The 24,198-nt window shown below is 39.5% G+C and overlaps 1 protein-coding gene across 6 annotated transcripts in view; it reads right to left on the bottom strand.

Moving 5' to 3' along the window:
* The window catches only part of SEC24D (SEC24 homolog D, COPII coat complex component), a 111,611-nt gene that overhangs the window by 27,483 nt on the left and 59,930 nt on the right, over positions 1-24,198 (bottom strand). For all 6 annotated transcript variants that reach the window (XM_032633434.1, XM_032633437.1, XM_032633435.1 and 3 more), the window contains 3 exons: positions 16,713-16,851; positions 13,125-13,240; positions 3,668-3,792 (listed from right to left, as the gene is read on the bottom strand). In XM_032633434.1, the coding sequence (XP_032489325.1) occupies positions 3,668-3,792; positions 13,125-13,240; positions 16,713-16,851 (380 nt within the window). The remainder of the gene's footprint in view (positions 1-3,667; positions 3,793-13,124; positions 13,241-16,712; positions 16,852-24,198) is intronic.

Below are 24,198 nucleotides of genomic sequence, written 5' to 3'. Positions count from 1 at the left end.
TTTCAGCAGTGGATATAACATAGTGCTCAGCGGCTACATGAAAGCCATTTTCTTTGACCCTTAGACATCGGTAAAACTTATTCTGCTTCGGGGACAACTGTTGTGAAAAAGAACCTAGTTTGCTCAGTTTCTACATTTTGCACATAGCCTAAAGAGTTACTTGAGTACAAGAGAAAGGACAATGGAAGTGTCCGAAGTTCCCACCGAAGACTTCCCAATTTCCTTGATGTTTCAGCAGAGTACAGGCTGACAAACTATTCACTTTAAACTCTGTTCTAGTTCTTCTCTACTTACTTTGCTAACTGAGGACATTTGCTCTTCATTGTGGCCTTGATAAATGGCCGGGCAGTTTAAATAGATCCTCATAATCCCAAAATCCCTTGGTAAATGTTTACATTTTGGACTCTTGCAAAATTTTTAGAAATGGGAATCCTTATCCCTTGTAGCTACACATACACAGACTTGAAACACACACACACACACACACACACACACACACACACACACACACACACCCTCCACAATCTAAACTGTATGACTTTATGCAACCAATGACTATACTATATTGTATCCGTGTTCCCCTTCCCCCTATTTATTAGAATTTTACTTTTCAAGGCCAAGCACAAATCCTCCTTCTGTGAAGCCTCCCCTGATGCTACCAACCAGAAGTTATTTCCTCTTCCTAAATTTCTACAACTCATTCACATTTGGCTCTTGGTAGAAAGTGCCTTTTAGTTAACATTTCAGGAATCCCTGACAATAAACCAATAAAGGGCAGGGCTCAAGGCTTACACCCTCTGCTCCTGGAGGGTCAAGCACAACGTGGAGAAGAACAGAGGTCTCCTTGAGGATGACTGTCATGATGTGGGACACTGTCTGAGAGGGCAAGTTAGAAACCAAACTGATAAACTGATTTGTCTGTATCCCTTCTCAGCTCCCGTGGAGTGATGTCGCCTTGGTAGTTTAAAATCAGCCCAGCTGGAAGTATTTATACCACAGGAATGAGCAAACACTACAAATCAAGGCTTTATTTATTTGAGAGCCAGTTTTCCAGCACACCACTGGTTAAGCTCCTATTTCCCAGTAAACCTTTTACTACATAGGGTGAAAAATGCCCAGCAAATCACGAAGGGGATTTATTCCTTTTAATAGTTAATTTGGAGTCAACCAAGGCAAAAGACACAAAAGAAAAATTAAAGAGAAGAATCTGGATTGCTATTCCCCATTGGATTTGGACATTTTTAGTGATGGGAAAAGAGTATCCTGGGATTCATAGGGTTCACTTAAAATCTAATTAACATTTTTTATAAACATCTAATCAGGACATCTCACATTATTACAAAATAGTAGTAGTGTTTCCATTGGAACAACTCTTTTTAAATTTGAGAAACAAAGAACTATCCTAAAATGTTCTTTTTCAACAGTATAGCTGCCCTGTTACATCATATCCACGAGAAAACAAAACCTCAGTCTCTCCTTCATTTGATTCTACACAAATTTTGTAAAGTTATATAAGGGATATCTTAATAAAGACCATGTTTTGTTCCATTTTTCAATGACCCCTTCCCTCAACATTTGCCCCTATTATTATAATGGAATGAATCTGACAGAGCAACACTGAAGATATTAGTAACTGGAAGAACCAGAATATTCCAAAATCAAGCATTTTCAACATCTTAGCTACAGCAGCATTAAAAACAAACAACCAGAAAAAAGTCCGAGAGTTTGATCTGAGTAACGAGTGAAGCACTTCAAATCTTTTCTTTCCTGTTCCAGAGAAGTCAGACAGAAAAGTCTGGCAACCTGGCAATATCAAAGATGCAAATTCAAAGTTAAAGAGTAGGAATGGGCTTTCCCTTTTCAAAAGATTAGCTGAGAGATGAACATACCTTAGATATTAATCAAGACTTATATACTATGCTTTAAAAACACTGCTTTAGTTCACAGAAGTAAATCAAATTGATGGCAATCTTACCATCGAAAATATAAAGTTATACATACACGCAGCCCAAAATAAATTTCAGGGGAGAAAAGAAAAAACAGATTTGTTTTAAAAGATAAAGAAAGAGAAGGTATTTTGGTTTGAATAAGAACTTTCAAGAGAGTTACTTGAAAAGTGGCGGGGAATGGCCAGCAGTATTCTCCCCCCCAACTCGCCATCTCTTGCCAAAGCCACACTTCTGCTCCAATGGGATATAAAGGTCATGATGACACCTAACAGTGTGATTTCATAACTTGTATCAATAGGTTACAAGCTTCATATCATCAGTGTGTTGAAAAGAAACAAGGGGTTGGTGAAGTGACTATGAAAATAGGTTATGAGAAGCTAATTTGAACCAGCTTGAAAAGAGAGAGAGAGAGAGAGAGAGCGCACTTCCAGAAATTAGAGTAGTTTGCTTTCATACAACTCAAGTTCAAAATTCAGATGTAGTGTTAAAGCAGCCCTGGGGGAGGTCTGTGATCAAATATGCCATTTTAGGCAGAAAGTCCATAATTGTCAAGTGTCCCTGAGAATGAGGTCACAGAAACTATAGTCACAATAGTCGGCAGGCGTCAGAGGCCTTTCTTTTGCCCCAGCTTCAACTTGCTCCCAGCTCATTCTTCATTGTAGAATTCAGTTTGAAATCACCTCAATGTTTTTTAAACATCCCCACTGCTTTTCCAAACCATCCTTGAGAATATTATGACTTCAGCTTCATGGATACAAACAAAACTACTCCTGGGAGGTCCAGAGTTCGCTCAACTGAGCCTCACAGGCAACCCAAGCACCAGCCACGTGTGGGACAAATACAGAGGAGTGGGCACCCGAGGACCTGAGGAGACCTAGGGGCTGCGGACAACTCGCCCCTCAAAGCATCCCCGTCCAGAACAGAGGTTGCTTATGTTCAGAACATAGGGAGGGGTGGAAGATGCTGAGACTGGTGCAGACACTAGGTTTCAGACAGACAATCTTTTCTAACCTCTTTTATTTTCTTAAGCATGTCATCTGCTCATAAAGGAAAGCTTTCTCCCTGCTCACAAGTCTCCTTACTAGAAGCTAGTTCCCAGCCTAAACAACTAGTTTATACACGATAAAACATAGTCATGTTTTCTAATATACATTTCCACCTTTCTTTTTATGTGCTGCCCCCTGCAACAGCAGGACAAATGATGTACCCTATGCCCTTAAGTTACAGGACATAGAGGCAGGAAAGCTGCAGAGGGGTTAGACAGGGTACTATAAGGGCAAAAGGGAATTTGGCCAAAAAGCCACGGGGCCTGCCATGAGACAACAGTTCAGTTTCCTGGCATCCCTTAGAACTCTCTACCACGCCCAGCAACCTACCCATTTCTGCTGGAAAATCAATGTTTTTGAAAAGTGAATAACAGACTTCCAAGGCCTTTTCCACCACACTGCTGGGATTCTCCTTATAATCTAGAATGGATTTTTTGAATGTTGTTTACCGTGGCGTTATTTCTTATCAGTTGTGTTTCTTTTGCTTTGTACAAAAGATCACTCTGATTTTTTAAGGTTTGATGCTGTTTATAATTGTTTATAAATTATAAACAATTATCCGATGTCCCCATTAGCAAAAGAGACCAACGGGCCATTCAGCACTTGTTTTCTGGCCAATATACTAATTCAGCAATATCGTATGAGTTACAAAAAGAATGGCAGTTCCCTTACTTCGGAAGTTTTTCCAGCACAGTCTTCAGTTCTTCACATATGAGCTTCACAAGTCCATTCTTAATGTTACTATAAGAAACATCAATCATGAAGATAAAGGCTGGTGGGTTGGGAGGCTTATTCTTCTACAAGAAAGCAAACAAGTCACACACATATAATTATAATGTACATACATTTCATAATCAAATTAAAACCCCCAGAAACTCTTTAAGGTCATCAGACATCTCATTTAATATAACGTGTGGAATTAAATCATTTTCTGGAACAGTCTCTGATGCTGTAAAAAAGATAAAAGCTGTTTATTTTCCAGGCTATGACCTGGGTCCCACTATTGAGTTAGACAGGATTATGACAGCTAGCAGAGAAAGGCTCAGAAGACCTTATTACCACAATTCCCCAAAGGTGAGTACAGTCTTGTGGCAACCTCGCTTAGAACATTCTGCCTTAGGGGAAGAAATATGTCTGGAACCCTGGCAAACTGTGGCCCCAAATAGTACAAAACTATAATTAGTGTTTGTTTTTGAAACTGAAGTAAAACTTCATTAACTTGATATCACCATTTTCAACTCTCTTCCTTTATAAGCTCTTCAAAGATATGAAATTAAATACTAAAATATAATTGTATACTTAAAAAATTGTGCTGTATTATTAAATATGTACCTGTTCCTTACATATTTATGGTAAAAAAAAATTGAATACTGGGCCTTTTCTCTGTTTAAAACAATCACTACAACATAAGGCAGCTGCTACATAAATGTTTTGTAGCTTTTGGTCCCTTTACTGGCTGGTGTTCAAACAGCTCTTAGGAAGCAATTCTTCAGTTGGATCTTACAAGATATTTAGAAAATAAACCACAGGCAAACAACTTTAGTGACTCACACTAGAGAGTAAAGAATTAAGGCTAATCTTTGTGATAAATGAAAAAAACATTCTAGATTAAATTTTAATTGTTACAATTATAAAATGAGATGACACTATCTCCAAATTAAGTTACTAATTCACCCTATGTCCACTATAGGGCTAGATGTAACGTTCCTCTAATAAAAGTCTTTCATTTGAAAAAAGGAAAAAAATTGTAGGACTTGAAAATTATCAACCTGAAAACTTCATTGCTTTGCCACATCCAAAATCAGACCAACGAAGAAACATAAGAACTCTGTTGCTGTCTACATGAGCAATGATTTTTTAAAATCAATTAATTAATTTATTCATTTTTGGCTGTGCTGGGTCTTTGTTGCCGCACGTGGGCTTTCTCTAGTTGTGGCCAGTGCGGGTTACTCTTCGTTGTGGTGCGCAGGCTTCTCATTGCAGTGGCTTCTCTTGTTGCAGAGCACGGGCCCTAGGTGCGCGGGTTCAGTAGTTGTGGCTTGCGGGCTCTAGAGCACAGGCTCAGTAGTTGTGGCGCAGGGGCTTAGTTGCTTCATGGCATGTGGGATCTTCCCGGACCAGGGCTTGAACCTGTGTCCCCTGCACTGGCAGGCGGATTCTTAACCACTGCACCACCAGGGAAGTCCCGTGAGCAATGATTTTTATTGCAAACCATTCCTGATTCCCACCTAATCTAATTCATAACAGACACTTATGCTGATTTACATAGAATGAAAGTAACAATCGTTTCCACTAATTAAACCAAAACCTGTGACCAATCCAAATGTGGCATACCATTCTTACATTCTCTCCTAAGTGCAGCATCACCAGTTCCCCACTGAATATTTTTGATATCTCCAACCTACACGTTTCTACAGAATGCTTCACCGTAACTTGTTTTCTGTGTATGCAAAACTAATACATCACTCCTCTATAAATAACATTCTCTTCCAATATCTCTATCAATAACATCACTACATGTCAACCCAAAGGCTTGAAAACATGAAATTAGATTTAACTATTCCTTTTCTTTCCATCACCAAGTCCCACTGATTTATTCTTTCAAAATGCTTCTTTCACATGTTTTACCCCATCCCCACTCTTAACCACCTGGAAGTCTGTCATCCTGCACCTAGACAACTGTACTGGCTTTATCCCTGGCTGCCTTAATTGATCACTCTACCCATTCAATCCAGCTGGCTTTGTCCGGCCAACCTCAGCACGCATGAACTCTATAACCTGGTTTACCGTGACATCTTGAAGCTCACAGATCTCCTGGCCGAAAACTACAGTGATCTGAAATAAAACCCGGCTCTCATCCTCAATCTCTCTTCTCTCTGCAATTTTCGGCCTGGCAGACCACTTTCCCTTTTTCAGCTGCCGAGGCACCATGGTGCCATTTCCTCTCCCACTTTTCTGACTGCTGCTTCTGTTTTTCATTTTGTTATCTTTCTCCAAAGGATACCCTCTTCTCTTTCCTTACCACATGCTCCATCACAGAATCTCATTTGCTCATTTTTAACCAGCACCTCTCTGTAGGCGACCCCTCAGATTCTCTCCGCATGGTGGGTCTTCTGAGCTCCCGACCAGCATTCCCATCAACCACAGCACACCTCCACAGCAAGGTCCCGCCAGCACCTTACACTCAAAATCTTAGAAGTGAAGACAACATTTCTCCCACTATGCTGGCCTATTCTACAAGGAACTTACAGAAAGTATGATCCTCCAGAATGCTCTGGGCTTGACGCCTCATCTCCTCTGTGGAATTGTTCATGCCCCTTGCTATCCACACCTAGTTAATTGTGAAGCCCTCAGCGGCTCCTTCTTGCTCCAGTACCCAAATTCAGACCCTCATTTTCATCCTTTTTAAAAACTATTTTCAACTGTGGTAAAATACACAGAACATAATTCACCATCTTAACCATTTTTAAGTGTGCAGTTCACTGGTTTCAAGCACATTTACGTTGTTGTGCAACCGTCACCACCATCCATTTCTAGAACTCTTTCTATCCTGCGGAAACGGAAACTTTGTACCCTTTAAACAATCATTTACCATTTCCCCCCCTCTCCAGCCCTGGGAACCATCTTTCTACATTTCTACTTTCTGTCTCTATGAATTGGACTACTCTAGGTACTTCATAAAAGTAAAATCATACAGTATTTGTCGTTTATGTGATTGGCTTATTTCTCTTAGCATAACGTCCTGAACATTCATCCGTGTTGTGGCATATGTCAGAATTTCCTTCCTTTTTAAGGCTTAATAATATTGCATGGTACGTATATTCCACATTTTGTTTATGCGTTCATCCATCTATGGATATTTGGGTTGCTTCTACCTTTTGGCTATTGTGACTAATGCTATTATGAACATGGGTGTGAAAATCTCTCTTTGAGACTCTCTTTTCAATTATTTTGAGTATATACCTAGAAGGAGAATTGCTGGATCATTTGGAAATTCAGTCTTTAATTTTTTGAGGAATTGTTATATTACCCTCATTTTCTCTTGTTTCGACTACTACATTAACTTTTTTTTTTTAACATCTTTATTGGAGTATAATTGCTTTACAATGGTGTGTTAGTTTCTGCTTTATAACAAAGTGAATCAGTTATACATATACATATGTTCCCATATCTCTTCCCTCTTGCGTCTCGCTCCCTCCCATCCTCCCTATTCCCCTCTAGGTGGGCACAAAGCACCAAGCTGATCTCCCTGTGCTATGCGGCTGCTTCCCACTAGCTATCTATTTTACGTTTGGTAGTGTATATATGTCCATGCCACTCTCTCACTTTGTCCCAGCTTACCCTTCCCCCTCCCCATATCCTCAAGTCCATTCTCTAGTAGGTCTGTGTCTTTATTCCCGCCTTACCCCTAGGTTCTTCATGACATTTTAATTTTTTTCTTAGATTTTATATATGTGTTAGCATATGGTATTTGTCTTTCTCTTTCTGACTTACTTCACTCTGTATGACAGACTCTAGGTCCATCCACCTCACTACAAATAACTCAATTTCATTTCTTTTTATGGCTGAGTAATATTCCATTGTATGTATGTGCCACATCTTCTTTACCCATTCATCCGATGATGGACACTTAGGTTATTTCCATCTCCTGGTTATTGTAAATAGAGCTGCAATGAACATTTTGGTACATGACTCTTTTTAAATTTTGGTTTTCTCAGGGTATATGCCCAGTAGTGGCATTGCTGGGTCGTATGGTAGTTCTATTTTTAGTTTTTTAAGGAACCTCCATACTGTTCTCCACAGTGGCTGTACCAATTCACATTCCCACCAGCAGTGCAAGAGTGTTCCCTTTTCTCCACACCCTCTCCAGCATTTATTGTTTCTAGATTTTTTGATGATGCCCATTCTGACCAGTGTGAGATGATATCTCATTGTAGTTTTGATTTGCATTTCTCTAATGATTAATGATGTTGAGCATTCTTTCATGTGTTTGTTGGCAATCTGTATATCTTCTTTGGAGAAATTTCTATTTAGGTCTTCTGCCCATTTTTGGATTGGGTTGTTTGTTTTTTTGTTATTGAGCTGCATGAGCTGCTTGTAAATTTTGGAGATTAATAACTTCCAATACCTACCTCCCTACCTCCAATCTCCCTCCTCTCATTATACAGACTGCTATCAAAATAAACTACCCAAGGCACAAGATAGATCCCAAGGCTACTGCCTCTGAGGACAGGAAGTTTACTGAGTCCCCAGAGCCAAGCACAGAGCATGGCTCAAGAGAGCCCTCAATACTGTTAGATGAGTGAATGAATGTGTAGATGGATGGATGGATTAATAGAAACAACTCCCACTTTGCCTTTAATTGTCCTAAAGGCCTACTGAATTAGTACAATCCTTCAATGGCCTGGCATTTGAGACTCCCCATAATACTCATTTAGCAAACACGTATAAAAGCCTAAGAGATCAAAGCTCTGATGCCAAGCCTAGTGGAAAATAAAAGGATAGTCTGTGTTTCAAAACAATTTCCCAGCTTTACTTCCTATTATGCCCCAATACACATTCCTCCAACTAATTTAAGTGTTTGCCATTTTCAAAACATTTTCTATCCACAAGTCCCAATCTAGTGGGTGTGGGCCAAGAAAAGTATTTCCTTGGCTGGAAAAGTATTTCATTTGGCATAGTGTTTTAAAAAATATTTGAATTTGAATGTGCTTTGGGGGAAGGGGGAATATACGCTCCAACTATCCTAGTCTCTATACTAGGTCCCCATCACTCATCTACAAAGCCCCCCATAGCCCCTGAAGAAATTGGAGTAAGTTGCAAATACCTCTGAGAAACTGCTTCTGCTTACCATTTAGTTTCCACGTCTCTGCTCGTGGTTTAACCAACTCAAATGTCACTTACTCTTAGAACCCTTACCTGATTCACCAAATCATAAATTATTGCTCATCTGTTTTCTTATGGCACTCTGACTATTCTATTCTTACAGCATTTATCATATTATTTATATCATAATTATATACTTTAGTTATCAGGTCTATGCATGGTAAGGACTTTGAGATCAGGTTCATATTCTTGCTCATCTTATTATCACTCACAAACACAGCCAAAGTGCCTTGGACATGCTAGGCATATAATAAATGTCAAAGTGAACTAAAATTAAGTGGAGAAACTACATTTTTATCTAGGAAAAAAAAGCCGGCTGGCTTGGAATGAGATTTTACCTTTCAGGTACACTTTATACGTAGATAGATATATTCTGTAAACTTCTAAGTGAAAAACTGTCAGTTATTAGACAGAGCTGGGTCTTTTTTTCCAGGGGAACTCCATGGTGATTTTGTAAATACATGCCTACATATCCATAGTGATAGAGAAATAGGGGTTCTGTGGTCATTTTCTATATGTATGGCCTGAGGTTGGTACTTAACCTCTCTAAGCCTCAGTTTCCCCACATCATGGTGATACTCACCACATGAGGTCACTATGAGAACTAAATGATACAATACATAGAAAGCACTTAGCACAGAGCATCACACATAGTGAATGTTTAATGAATGTTAATTCTATTATCTAAAATTGGCATTAAGATTATCTAAAATGAACAGGAAAAATGTTATTTTGTAATTCTCCTTTAAGTTTGTATGGTATTAAAAAATACACATACCAATTATATAAGCTCTTATTCATCACCCAAATCCCTAAGGCAATTCATTATTATTCTTCATTTACATTTTAAGGTATAATTAAATTTGAAGATATTAAGAGTTCTTTTATTATGAACCTTATTTGGAATAATAAAAGGAAGATTAACCTTACAAAAAACTCTCCAAAATGTACAGTTTTTATTTGGTTCCTGGCCTGCTCTGTGAGCTTTCCCATCAATTAGACATCTGGAACATTTCCAGATAAAAGAGTTTGAAGATACGGAGACTTTTGTTCCCAGAAATAGATTTGACTCCCTGCCTAAGTTTCTGCTAAGAAAAGCATAAAATCAAGATAATATAGCCTTTTTGGCAGAGAACTGGAAAGTCAGAGCATAGTTAGATTTACACTACGGTTGCAAAAATGAGTGAATAAATTTTCCATCACTAGATACAATGGCTTCATTACATTTAACTAGAACTAGATACAACGGCTTCATTACATTTAACTAGAACTAGATACAACGGCTTCATTACATTTAACTAGAACTAGATACAACGGCTTCATTACATTTAACTAGAACTAGATACAACGGCTTCATTACATTTAACTAGAACTAGATACAACGGCTTCATTACATTTAACTAGAACTAGATACAACGGCTTCATTACATTTAACTAGAACTAGATACAACGGCTTCATTACATTTAACTAGAACTAGATACAACGGCTTCATTACATTTAACTAGAACTAGATACAATGGCTTCATTACATTTAACTAGAACTGCAGATGTTTATGTTCTGCCTGACCATTCTCCTTCAGTCCACAACAGTAAAGGACAAATAAACTGTCCAAAAGTAACTGGCACTTTAGGACATCTTTTTGTTGTTTTGTTTTTTTCTGTGCCTGAAATAAATCATTTGTACCAAAAATGTTCTTATGTTTCCCAAAGTATGTTCAAATGTTACAGTTAAAACTAATAAAGTGTTAATACTTCTTTAATAACTAGTTGAAAAACTCATGCAAAATACTAAAATAAATGCAAAACGTATGTTAACTGGAAAACATTTTAAAACTCACTCAGTTGAAAAAACTAGTTAGGAATAATGTTCTTTGTAATTTATATTCAATACAACATGGACTGGTCCCCTAGCAAATATCTAGGAAAGAAATCTGTGGGTCAGAGGCTATTTTCTGAGGACTGGGCACTAGGAGGCATTCATTTGTGGAAAAGGAAGTAAGTCAGAATGATTGTTTCTTCAAGTCTACACAGGTACTTCAGATACAAGCTGAAATCTGAACCAATACTCACGAAGATATTTTCAAATCACTGAAGAATTTGAAAGATATTCAAGGTATCCATAATGATGTCACTATCACGATGACGCTGGAGAAGGGAAACAGCCAGCCCTGGGAATAGCGACCCACCTGCAAATTCATTCACTCATTCACTCGCTCATTCATTCATCCACATGCATTGATCAGCTGCCTATGCTGTGGCAGGCACTATGATAGATGCTGTAAAGACAGCTAGGACAAGATTCTCGTCCCCAAGGATATCAGAATCTAGGAAGAGGGAAAATATAGGAAGATTTAAATTCTATGGGGATAACTGCTAAAACAGACATATGGACCAAATTATATGGGGGAAAAAATCAGAAGATTTAGTAAATACCAACCACGATGAAGTCAGAGAAAGGTGTGTGCACATTCACACACACTTACATAAAACAAAATTCCAGCCAGGGATTAGAGAATAAGTAGGAGTTTGCTAGGTGGGGTATGTATAGATGTAACAGGAGGATGGAAAGGTAGTTGGGTCAAAAAAGCATCTTAGATAAAAGCATGGAGTTGTACAGGGGAGTGATGTGTTCAGAGTACATGAACCAGAATTTTCTACAATTGAAGACGTAGCTAAGGTGGTAGCTAATGGTCTTATAAAGAAACTTAAATTTTTGAATTTAGTTTTTTAGATTAAGGTAGTGGGGGGAGTCTCATGGTTACATTTTAAAGCAAGGAAACCAGAGGCCAGGATCCCAGGCTGCTGAAACAGTCTCAGGGAGACTCTGAGAGCCTAAATCACTGCGATGACAGCTGGAGTGGAGAAGGAGCTACAGAAACACGTCAATAGTCTTACTGACCGTATCAGCTGAGCTTCTGCCTTGGAAGGGAAATTTTTCTGAGATGATTGACAGAACAAATAAGGCAGAGGCACTATATGAAACTGCTGCATTAAGAACCTAGCGGAGGGACTTCCCTGGCAATCCGGTGGTTAAGACTTGGCCTTCCGATGCAGGGGGTGTGGGTTCAATCCCTGGTCGGGGAGTTACGATCCCACGTGCCTCGCATCCAAAAAAACCAAAAAACATAAAACAGAAGCAATACTGTAACAAATTCAATAAAGACTTTAAAAATGGTCCACATCAAGGGACTTCCCTGGTGGCACAGTGGTTGGGAATCTGCCTGCCAATGCAGGGGAAACAGGTTCAAGCCCTGGTCCAGGAAGATCCCACATGCCATGGAGCAACTAAGCCTGTGCGCCACAACTACTGAGCCTGCGCTCTAGGGCCCGTGGGCCACAACTACTGAAGCCCGCGCTCCTAGAGCCCGTGCTCCACAACAAGAGAAGCCACTGCAATGAGAAGCCCACACACCGCAACGAAGAGTAGCCCCCGCTCACTGCAACTAGAGAAAGCCCGTGCACAGGAACGAAGACCCAACGCAACCAAAAATAAATGAATGAATAAATTTATTTTATAAAAAAATGGTCCACAACAAAAAAAACTTAAAAAAAGAAAGAAAGAAAGAAAAAGAACCTAGCATCACATTCTATCTGAAAGGGACATACAAATGAAATTATCATTATTATATATATTTTTTTTGGCTGTGTTGGGTCTTCATTGCTGTGCACGGGCTTTCTCTAGCAGCGGTGAGCAGGAGCTACTCTTCGTTGCGGTGCGTGGGTTTCTCACTGCAGTGGCTTCTCTTGCTGTGAAGCGCGGGCTCTAGGTGCACAGGCTTCAGTAGTTGTGGCACGTGGGCTCAGTAGTTGCAGCACATGGGCCCTAGTGCACACGGGCTTCCATAGTTGCAGCTCGCGGGCTCTAGAGCGCAGGCTCAGTAGTTGTGGCGCACAAGCTCAGTTGCTCCACGGCATGTGGGATCTTCCTGGACCAGGGCTCGAACCCATGTCCCTTCCGTTGGCAGGTGTACTCCCAACCACTGCACCACCAGGGAAGTCCCTATTTTTTCTTTCTGCCACCATTTTTTAGTTTTTAAAGATGATCACTGCAGTGGATGGTCTGGCTACTTAATCATGTTAACAGCCTAGGAGGATTGATCTGTGTCTTAAGACATTTCTACATCCCTGTGGCACCACCCGAATGGTTTGTCTGTGAATCAAAGGTCAGTTCATGACATATAAAAGTAATTCACTTGTATCTGACATCCATATATAAACACTTGAAGTCCTGGGAACACTTACTCTGCAGTAATCCAAAGTAGCAACATATTCATATGATCCTAGAGATAGTTCTGGCTTCTCATAGTGGTCCAGTCTTCTTCCGATGTGGTCCAGATGTTGGAAATAGAATGGTGGAACTAATAAAAACAAAATAGGAAAGGAAATCTTTTATTTTTACAACACAGACAATTTAGTAAGTTCTCAAAATTTATTATGGGAAGAAAGGAGTTAGTATGAGAAAAAAAATATTTTAGTATATTCTAAATATCCACTACTAAAAAGCATGTCTTAGAAAGAATAAGGGTTTTCTAAAATATCTTCTTGACCCTTCTGCAAATTATTGATGACAAAGAATCATTAATGACTTGGATCGTTACAGAGAAATAGTGGATACAAGTACTGGCGTTTTAAAATTGTCACAACCAAAATTTAATTGTCCCTATTTAATTACCTCTTTTAAAAGGAATTTTGACTTTTCTAACTATTTAACAATAAGCAGGTAATTGGTCCAGAATTTTCCTCAGAATATTAGAAACAGAAGTCTACACACACAGAGAAAAGAAAGACTGGTTTACTATCTTCTTATTTGGACCATATTATTAACAATAATGTTTATTATCCTTTAGTTAAGAGATGTCTTCAGCCATGGGTAGTTTGCATGGTAATCTTTAATGTTTGGGTTTCAGAGTGGAAAGGATTACTGTATTTGGGAAAGAATACACCACTAAGATCTCAGCTGAGGAACTCTTAATTTGATTCAAATGTCTAAGAAGGTTAGTTCTGGCAAAGCGCTGGAAGTCATCCAATAGCATAGGAACACTTATGAGTCACACACCGAACACTTGGACAAATATGGCCTGGTATCTCTGTGAAAATGAACTCCTGTTGCCTTGAGATTAATACAGCTGGCTGTTAAACCACTGACAATAGAAGTATTTAGAATAAGCAGTAATGCTCTGGTTTTAAGTGTTTCGTAAGGAACATTTTCATTTGTAAAACCACAGAAGTAATGACCTGTTTTAAAACCAATAACTCAGTATTCTTTATTTTCAGTTGTGAACTAACACATGGGTTACAATAGGACTGTTTTCTTAGTTTTGCCTTAAGAAAATAATCACCAAGGCTTGATTTTTTTTCTATTTTCTTACCATATCATGGCCACTTCTTTTTAAACAAGTTTTATAAGATTCATATGTACATATGGATCTCTGAATTAGGAAAATTCAATGTCTTGAAAAGATTATGGAAGTGGGAAACTGATAGTCTTGACTGAGCTAAGAAAGCTATGGGGGCCTTAAACTGCTACTTTATTACATTTAGATGCGATGGAGGACGCTGCACTGGCTGTTCCAGGATGTATGGGTGGTACTTTCTACAGCTCCTGTAATTTATTTTCACACATCTGCATGTAAGATGTGAAAAAATTCCCCCTTAAAATCAATTAATTTTAGGGGGAATCAAATCAATCAAATCAACTCAATTTAATTTTAGCATTTAATATTATCTGCCATGTTTTATAAACCAGAATTCAAGTCTCCCCCGAGTATCACGAGTATCACGAGTATCACGAGTACCACGAGTATCACGAGTATCGAGTACCACGAGTATCACGAGTATCACGCACAGCCACACGATACTCGTCTTCCAGCGTGTCTTTTGGCCTCATGTGCTTCCCACTGTGTAATCTCTGGACACTTCGAAGGGAAACAGAGTGGAGCCCTGTGACCAAGCCCGATGGGTTCTTTCTAACTCCAACAAACCTCTGTCTTCTTTCAACCTAAATGACGAATGCAGGCATCTGTGTCAATCTAAGGGAGTCTGGCTTTCTTGCAGGAACTAATATTGGAGAAAATGAACATGGCAGCTTCCTAGGCGTGGATATCAAGGGAGGGGAATTTACTGTGTAGAAACACAGGAACTCTGTGTGGTTTTTCTCTACTAGGAAGTGGCAGGGCCTTTTAAGGTTCTGAGCTGACACTTTGGGCGTTAAGCCAGAGGGTCACCCCAAATTGAAGATCCTAGATGCTCCAAGTGGATAGATGCTGAACAAATTTCTGATCAACTTGCTAAGAAGGTTGAAGGCTTGAGTGAAGACAGTGGAAATCTGGTGACCTTGGTGGAGGCATTTATCAAAATGCTTCAGGAGAGGCCTCTGCCGTCTCGTGACTTTTTTCCTCCAAAACTAAAGCCCCAGGAAGTGCACGGTCACAGCGTTCCTGAAATCCAGGTCCCAAGATTGTGTGACAGCCAAGGATTTGGTTGTAGATTTCATCCAGGATGAGAGATGGAGTAAGATCTTCCTTAGAAAGAAAAGTAAGGGTGGAGAACGAACAAGGTCTGGTCTCACTACTGTATCCAATTTGCACTGAGTAGGTGCCACAGGTGGAGCAAGGAAACAGACCTCCCAAGAGGACCACGACCCAGTCTTTGAGATGAGGCTGGAAACCAATGAATCCACCCCACAGCAAGGCATTTTTAAAGGTCTTTGTGAGTAAGCCTCACCATGTCAGTCTCTGGCACTGGGAGTTGGGCAAAGCCATGGACTGTGATAAGGGGGCGGGTAAACAAGGAGACCAGCATTGCTCTCCCACCAGAGCACACACAGGAACCAAGGGGCCAAGAACGCCATGACACAGGCAGAAAACTGCCTGAGCTCCCTTTTCATCAAGGAGCAGCCAGCAGCCACAGGCTCCTGGGCAGAGTGCTGTACGTTCCTCAGATCTAGTGCCCTGGAGGGAAGGATGTCTACAAAGGTAAGAAACAGAGGAAAACACATAAAAGACTCATGCTCTCATAATCATGTGGTTCTAGAAAAACTCTACAAATGTAAACGAATCCGGGAATGTTCTCAGCCTGAGAATGTGCTTCATTTGACACCAAAGAATTAAAAAGAGAGACATGTTATAGATATAATGAATGTAAACACTTTTGGCAAGCTTGCAGTTTTTTTCAATATCTATGAATTCATACCAGGATGAAATTGAAAATACAGTGAATCTGGGAAAGCCCTTCATAATAAAGTTTTTTTCTTTTTTAAACAATCTGACATTCATATTGGAGGAAAAAACCCATATATGTGTTAAAGCCCTTAGCTATAACTGAGCTTTTCCTAAATACTGATGAACTTATTCAAGAATAATTCGGAGGAATGGTGAAAGATGGAACAATCTCTCAAGTTTATCATCTGTAAACGTAGATAAAAGACAGTTCTGTGTAATTTCCCTGAAGGGAAGCCAACCAGAACACCCTCAGCTTAGGACATCATATCCAAGCCCCTCCTACTCTCATATAAATGCGTGAGTCTCACAGGGAAGTTGCTATGTTTCTTATAAAACTCAAAAATAGGGAAGTCACTTAATTTCTCAATTCCTTTCCACAAAGCCTCAGTTGGAGGCAAAATGAAATTTTACCTCTTATGTTTACAGAAGATAAACCTCAGAGATTGTTCCCTGTCTCATCATTCCTTTGAGTTATTCTTGAGGGTGTTTAGGAAAAGCTCAGGTCTAACTAAGAGCCTTAACAGACATACATTTTTTCCTAAGCCAAGAAGTACCATATGTTCCGTTTACTACAGAACTTTCCCTGAGGGCACGTGCTGGCGCCACTTACCATCATTCACGCAGCTGCAAAATCCACACTGGTACCTCCTTCCTCCTTCAATGAACTGCATGAATGGGCACATGTAGGCTTTGCACCTGTTGCATCTGACTGGTCCAGTCTCCCCATGATTTACCAAGTAGAGGGGCGTCTACAGGAAGCAAGCACAAGTAAGAGACATGTGGGTACAGGATTTCTAGGTTATTCTAAATAACCAAGGTTATTTCAGAAGTCCTACGTATTAATTGTAATTTGAAAACTCTGGACTCATTAAGGAACACAACTCTTAGTGTTCACCCGGGGAGTAAGGTTGCCTCTCTTGGTACCTTGTGGAACTCAAGGCACTACCCAAACAAAAATTAATTTAAATGTACATGTAATTAATAAGCATATGTGTACATTTATGTATATGTGTATTTACCCACGTGTGTGAAGACAGAGAAAAAATACCATGATGGTAGTAACAGTTAATAAAGCTTATGTTGGAAACGTCCCGGACACCGTGTATCACATATTTTGCTAAGTTTGTTCATTAGCTATAAATAAAGAAGGAGGAACTGGGTCTGATTTTAAAAGCTCTGGTTTGAAAGAAAAAAAAAAAAAAAAAAACAGAGCAGGACTTCCTTGGTGGTCCAGCAGTTAAAACTCTGTGCTTCCACTGCAGGGGGCGTGGGTTTGATCCCTGGTCAGGGAACTAAGATCCCACATGTCACAAAGAGCACCCAAAATATTTATAAATAAATAAACAAACAAATAAAAGCTCTAGTTTGCATAGTGGTATGCCACTTAGCTAATTCCATCACAGTATATAAAATGTTTCTTCAAAAATGCAACTCTCGGGCTTCCCTGGTGGCGCAGTGGTTGAGAGTCTGCCTGCCGATGCAGGGGACACGGGTTCGTGCCCCGGTCTGGGAGGATCCCACGTGCCGCGGAGCGGCTGGGCCCGTGAGCCATGGCCGCTGGGCCTGCGCGTCCGGAGCCTGTCCTCCGCAACGGGAGGGGCCACAGCAGTGAGAGGCCCGCGTAACGCATAAAAAAAAAAAAAAAAAAAAAATGCAACTCTCTGAAGAAATATGCAATAATGTTCACTTATTTAGGCAAGGAGGCTGATTCTGCCTTTTCTGTTTCTTTAATCCCAGGACAAAACGCCTCATGAAGTACTTTCAACGTGGCTGGTCATGCTTTGCCAGAACAACAAAATAAATATTTCAATTGCTTCTTCCTCACAAACATGCATAGAAACACATCTTTTTACAGCTTGAAAGTGAAAAAACTCAGCATTAGAAGTCTGCCTTGTTCCTCAACACTTCCAGCTTTCAGAATAAAACCACATAGATTCTTTTTGCTTTTATAAATCTCCTTAAAGATAACATTTCTGGAAAAGCTTGACAATTACAGGGTTTGGCACATCAACCAAGTTTTTCTTTAAAGAAAAAAATGTAAATAAAGCAGACTGCTGTTTCATGGAGACTTGAAGAGCAGGAGGAAGGTGTCGATGAAGTGGGGTCATAAGGCCATTTTCTGCCATTTTCTTGGGGGAAAAAAAAAGAAATAAGAGAGAGAGATCTACTGTCTGTCGCTGCCCAGACGTTCAGTGTTAAAACTAATCCATTGCTGAGGTTTCAGAAATGAGTTGTGAGATCTCAAGAGTAGGAAAACATAGATAGTAGAATACATAAAAGAATCAGGAAAAGGATAAAAAAAAAATACATTCAGAATCACTCCCTCTGCACTGCCCTCTCCCCCATCTCTTGCCTCAAGGAAGCCAGAAGATGGATTGGACTTGCTTATTTCTGGTCTCTTCTGATCTGTACACATGGCGTAGCTCTGGTGTCCCATGGACAGGGTTGTGACAGGATTAAATGAGGAAGCCATGTGCAGGACAGACTACTAAGCCTGGCATAACTAACTGTTGTTACCACATCTGTACTGAACAGCCTTTCCTCCAAACCACTCAGCTCAGGAGAGAGTGTATATTTAATAGGACAGTTATAGTCTGATAAGTGTGAGATAGGCTTGAGTTTCTAAAGGCATTTATTTATATAAACTTTCAAATTAGCTACCTTGTTACTGTAAAATGTTACTGCAAAAAATGATCTAGAAGACAGGGAATCTACCTTGCTGGAGCTTTTGATAGTATCTGATGGTTACAAAAGTTGACAGGTAGAGCAGATTTTAAAGCCATTCTAGGAGTTTGATTTAAATACATATATATATTCAAATATTGACATATGCAATACTTTTTTAATATAACTTTTTTGTTTGAAAAGCATAAAGTGATGACTGTGTATCTTCTTCAACTGGTAATAATAAGAAATAACCTGAGGGGACAAAAGGGAAGCAAACAGAAAGATACTGGTACCGACAAGAGATTCTTAGGACAGTGAACAGAGAATCAGAATAAGAAGTGAAAGACAACAAAAAATGTAACAATAAGGTAGCTTTTTCTGGGTCAGAAATCCAGTCATCGGTCATGACTTTGGTTGCTGCTCTGTTCTACAGCTTCAACCTCGCAGCTGAGGAGATGATTTCAAGAGAGTTAAACTAGGGTTAAAGCCTGCAATGTGCATGAACTCCAGCCAAGTTTACTTCTCTCATCCTTTTATTTTCAAAGAGTTCAAAGGCTATAATTAATTCCCTGAGACACTTTAGAAACAAAATCTGATGCAATTATTTGCTAGACAAAGCAGAGGTAATGGAAGGAAAATTAACCTTATTTTTACTGATATGATTTACTGAAAGACAGGCCCAGCCTAAAATGACTGTGAAATTGTCGGCAGCTACCACCTAAGCATTCCAGTCCTGGCAGATTCAAACTTGCAGAACGGAAAATGAATGTCTAGTAACAAACTGGAGTCCAGTAATGACTGTATCGAGGCTGTGAAATACGCCTGCATTTTTTCTATTTTCACTCTTCTGGAAACTGGATGATGGATAGGTAAGGAAGGTTCTCAGACAACTGAGGTGACAGTAAAGAATGTTAAAAGCTTTTTAACTGTTTGCATTTTCTTTTTGGGCAACAGGACAAGGGTTTCCAAATTACGCTGTCTTGTTTCATCTCTCTTAGGCTATGCTGAAGGCCATCAGAGATTTTTCTTTGCTGTCTCCAGATGTCTGCTTATCTGCTCTACAGTAGCGTGCATGAGCTCATAAATAGCTAATCCCACTTTTCTTCTGAGTTCAACTTCAGTGTAGATACGGCATTAAAAAAAAAAAATCACATTACTTTCCAAAAAGTTGCCTACGTTTTTTTTCTTCTTCTTACCAAGGGCATTATATTATACTTACCTCGGAGCTATTTTCAGACTTTGCAATTTTGTTTATAAGTGTGTTTTAATCTTTTGGCCTCTGGTATATTCCTGCCTGCTCTTTCTTTTCTGTGCTTCTCTTAAATGGAAAAAGTAAAAGGATGGAGAGCCTTGCTCTAAAACCTTCATCTGCCTATTCTTGGCTCTGGTCCTGTGTGGCATGAGTTTATATAACATGTAAGTGATGGGGATGCTGGGGAAAGAAGAGGGAGGAGAATAATATTTGAATCTTTGGCTTGTATTTTGGGACTACCAGGGTTATGCCAAATACTTTATTGGTAGTAGTTTTAATTAAGATGCTTTAATTGAATAAAATGTATCTCTCTTTTGTGCATATGTAACACCATGGTCGATTCTGGAGAACAAGGAAGAATATAATTCGTTGAGAAATTAGGTTCAGTGGTAAAACTTTTGGTTATTATTCCGCGTAAAAGGAGTAGATAACAAAATGTATCAATCAACAACTCCTCGGCACTACTAATACAATTTTTAAAGTTTTCCTGTATTTACATATTACCAGTTGTCTACGTATTACTGCCATTCTCTTTAACATCTGTGTATTCGGTGCTGGGAATGCCGTGTGCCTTGGTGGGGCATACAGTCCAGCGGGATAGAAAGACATTAAACAAACAAGCAGGCAAACATGCGATTAAAAGAGCAAGGCCAGAGTAGAAAGAACAGTTGCGAAATCATCATTAATAAAAAGTACCGCTAAACCATTCACAGATTGTAATCCAAAACAAAAACAGAAATGAAGCACAACCTAGAAAGATCCAACATGAAGAATTCTGGTAAAGTTTATAGCCTCTGTATTTTTGTTTTGGCATCTCTATAGCTAAGAAAAGTCTGAATACCCAAGTCTTGCTATATAGTCTTTGTCCTAGCAAAGTGATGAATAACAGAAGGCAGCTAAATATTACAAGCTGATTATACTAAATCTGGAAAGCTGAAGAAAATATGAAGGTGTTCTTATAGCACATATCCACTAGGTGGCACTGTACAACTAAAAATTAAAACAAAACTATAATTTCCTCAGTAGGTAATAAAATATTCAATTATGCTACATTCATTTTATATAACTATAATAACATTGACCTGACTGACATCAGTTATTACCATCACAAAATGAAGAAACTTATACTTTTCTTGAAAAATCCTCTGATAATGGTTAAAAAATATTGTGGGTGAAACAAAACGTGATTAAACATGAAATACAGGCTATTTTAAGCATGAATGACATAGAAATTACAGAGTGTGCCAAATTAACTGAAGATAATAGCCAAGAAAAACTTATTTTAAAAGTTTCTAATCCTCTTCCAACTTTTCCTTGTCTGCATGGAGGAAAACGGACACAGTGATGGGATAGGCAGCCCCGAGCACAGCAGGCACAGTAGGCCGCCGACAGCAGCCTGGGAGGTGAGGAAGCCAGCGCTCCTGCTGCCAGCGCCCAGCCCCCGCTCTCTGCGTTCGCACTCGAGGTGCAAAATAACAAAGCAAAGACAAGGAGGCTTGCATCATGGTGCTCAGCAATGCACTGTGATGGAGAAATGATTTTCTTCCTGTTGGAACATCAAATCACAGGCAACAGTGTGGCTGAGGGGAGAGAGGAGACAGAGTGGCCAAATCGGAGATTTCAGGGACACCCTGGCTTGGGAAGGTATTCCTGCCTATCTCCAGGATATTCCTGGGTGAAAACCGTCCCCCTCTCCTCTTTCTTCTTCCATTGCTCCACTGTTCACCTCATTTTTTCAGGACGAGGGTTCACCTAAGTTCTAACGCACGCACACACATGCTCACACTTTAACCACCTACTTTCCCCTGTCTTCTAACACTTGTTTACTGATTTTGAAAATATACACATTTCCCATTTTCAATGTATACTTCTCTTCCTTTTTTTCCTCTCCTTCTATTTCCTGCGTTAGACGTCTCCAGGAAAGTAATCAGTGTCCTGGGATTATATAGTTGTTCCCACATGACCAATATTCTACTTTACTAAGTGCCTGAAGGAAATATCTCAGCTAAATAATTACTAGTAATGGGAGAGACATTTTTGCCTACAGTGGTTCCTAAATCAGATCAGAAGATTTACAGCAAGAAGACCTGCCAAAATGTGACACGGTCCTCCAGCTCGATAAAGGATCGTATTCAACATCAGATTATATTCCCCAATAGATTTGATCTTTACAACGGTCAGCAAAGGTTTTGTGTCAAATGTGATTCTGGCACACAGCTACTTCTTTGGAACTGGAGTGCATCTTATTTTTTGGATCTGTCTCAAGAGAGGTCAGTTGGTAATTTGGATTAATCAGGGGGTATAAGTAGAAGCATGAAAATGGTATGTGAAAAGATAATCCAGAACCTGTGACAAACAACTACCCTCTAAAAATGTTAAACATTCAGACTGTTAGGCATGCTGGAGGACAAGCAGAGTCAGATTCCCAGAGGATTATGCCCAGCAGCGAAAATGAAAAGAGAGTCTGTATCAACTGCACTTATTAAAGATATTTCCATAGGAAAGAGAAATGAGAAGCAGCTTGTGTGTGTTTTCTATTTTTGTCTTCACCATGTATGACATTCAGTCAGCCTACGTGGGCAGAAAAAGTACAGGACAGTAGGCTGTTTATTGTACACACGTTTTCTCAACAGCAGTTCTATTTTGTCGGACTCTTTAAAATAACAAGTATGGCATGAAAGAATAATATTTTCTGAATGCCTTTTAAAAACCACGTTATGCAACCTTTAAAAAGAAACAGAACCTGATAATAAAATACTCAATGTACTGTAATAATTAGGAAAATTATTTAGACTTTTAAAAGATGTTTTCAGTTGGCCCTAAAACTTGGCATTTTCATATTTCCAGAAAATTAACCTCTTGCTAGTTTTGGTATTTGTGGCACTTGAGAGATTATTTTCAACTTTTTCCTCTTCAACAATGCTGTTAAATCTATTTTTATTTTTTTTAAGTCTTTATTGAATTTGTTACAGTACTGCTTCTGTTTTTATGTTTTGGCTTTTTGGCTGTGAGGCATGTGGGATCTTAGCTCCCCAATTAGGAATCGAACCTGTACCCCCTGCATTGGAAGGTGAAGTCCTAACCACTGGACTGCCAAGGAAATCCCTGTTAAGTCTGTTTATTCTTATTATAACTATATCTAGAGCTTATATTGGATTTGAACATGTATTTTATTTGGAAATTGGTCTTTTTTGGTTTGGGGGGGGTGTTTTTATTTTTTGTTTTGGTCTATCCAGCATTGAAAAATCCTGGAAAATGTTACTGATTCAAATTTATAATATATGAAAGATCATAACTGTCATCTGTATGATTTATATTCAATAGTTTAAAATGCTTTCATGTATATAAAATCTAATCGTGATGTTGAGATGCTAACAACCGTAGCAGTGGGAATTATCATCCATGCTGTTCAGAAGGGAATGGACATGTGAGGGGCAGTGACTTGTCCAATAAACTGCAGAGCTATAGCTTGAATCCCCATTCATTTTCTGTGTGAAACATTCAGAAACAGCTTGCAGCTCGCTTCTGCAGAAAAAGCACATAGTTTCAGAGAAAGCTGCCATCACACACGGTCTGTGACTTGAACCAAGCCCTTGGTGGTCCCTGGTACCCATGAAGTGTCTCCTGCCAGTTCTCTCTCTCTTTCTCTACAGGAGCTATTTTATATCTTTTTAACTCCATTTTATCCTTCAAATAAGCTTTCCTCCCACCGCCCTTAACAGGTAACCCTGCCGCGTTGCTCTTAAGGAAAAACAAAAAACCTCAGAGAGGAACTCCCTTGACTTTTCCCCACGGATTTACCAGCACCTACCTAAGGTCTTCCTTTCTCCCTCCTGCTACAACAGAAGGGGTATCCCTCCCTCCTCCTGACTTGTTGTCAGTGACCTTGTCTAAACTGGGACCAAGTCTCAATCTGGCCCCTCAGGACTGGCTTAGGCATTTCAGCTGTGTGTTACCATATGACCTTGCGCCCAACAGCACTCATCACAATGCTTTACTTTTCAGCATCACTGCTAAATTCTCAGACCCACGCCTCACATGTCTACCATTTGTTTTATCGCGTGTCTCCTGTGGCACAATACCTGAGAGAGTGGGCAGTGATAGTTTTTGAATGAACAAACGAACTATCCACCAGGTACCCACAAATATACCACCATGACTACCAGGGGCAGTTCAT

The sequence above is a fragment of the Phocoena sinus genome, chromosome 5 (genome assembly GCF_008692025.1).
Source record: "Phocoena sinus isolate mPhoSin1 chromosome 5, mPhoSin1.pri, whole genome shotgun sequence".
Lineage (NCBI taxonomy): Eukaryota > Metazoa > Chordata > Mammalia > Artiodactyla > Phocoenidae > Phocoena > Phocoena sinus.
Note: the sequence above shows the minus strand (reverse complement) of the source record. Positions and strands in the feature narration are given on the sequence as shown.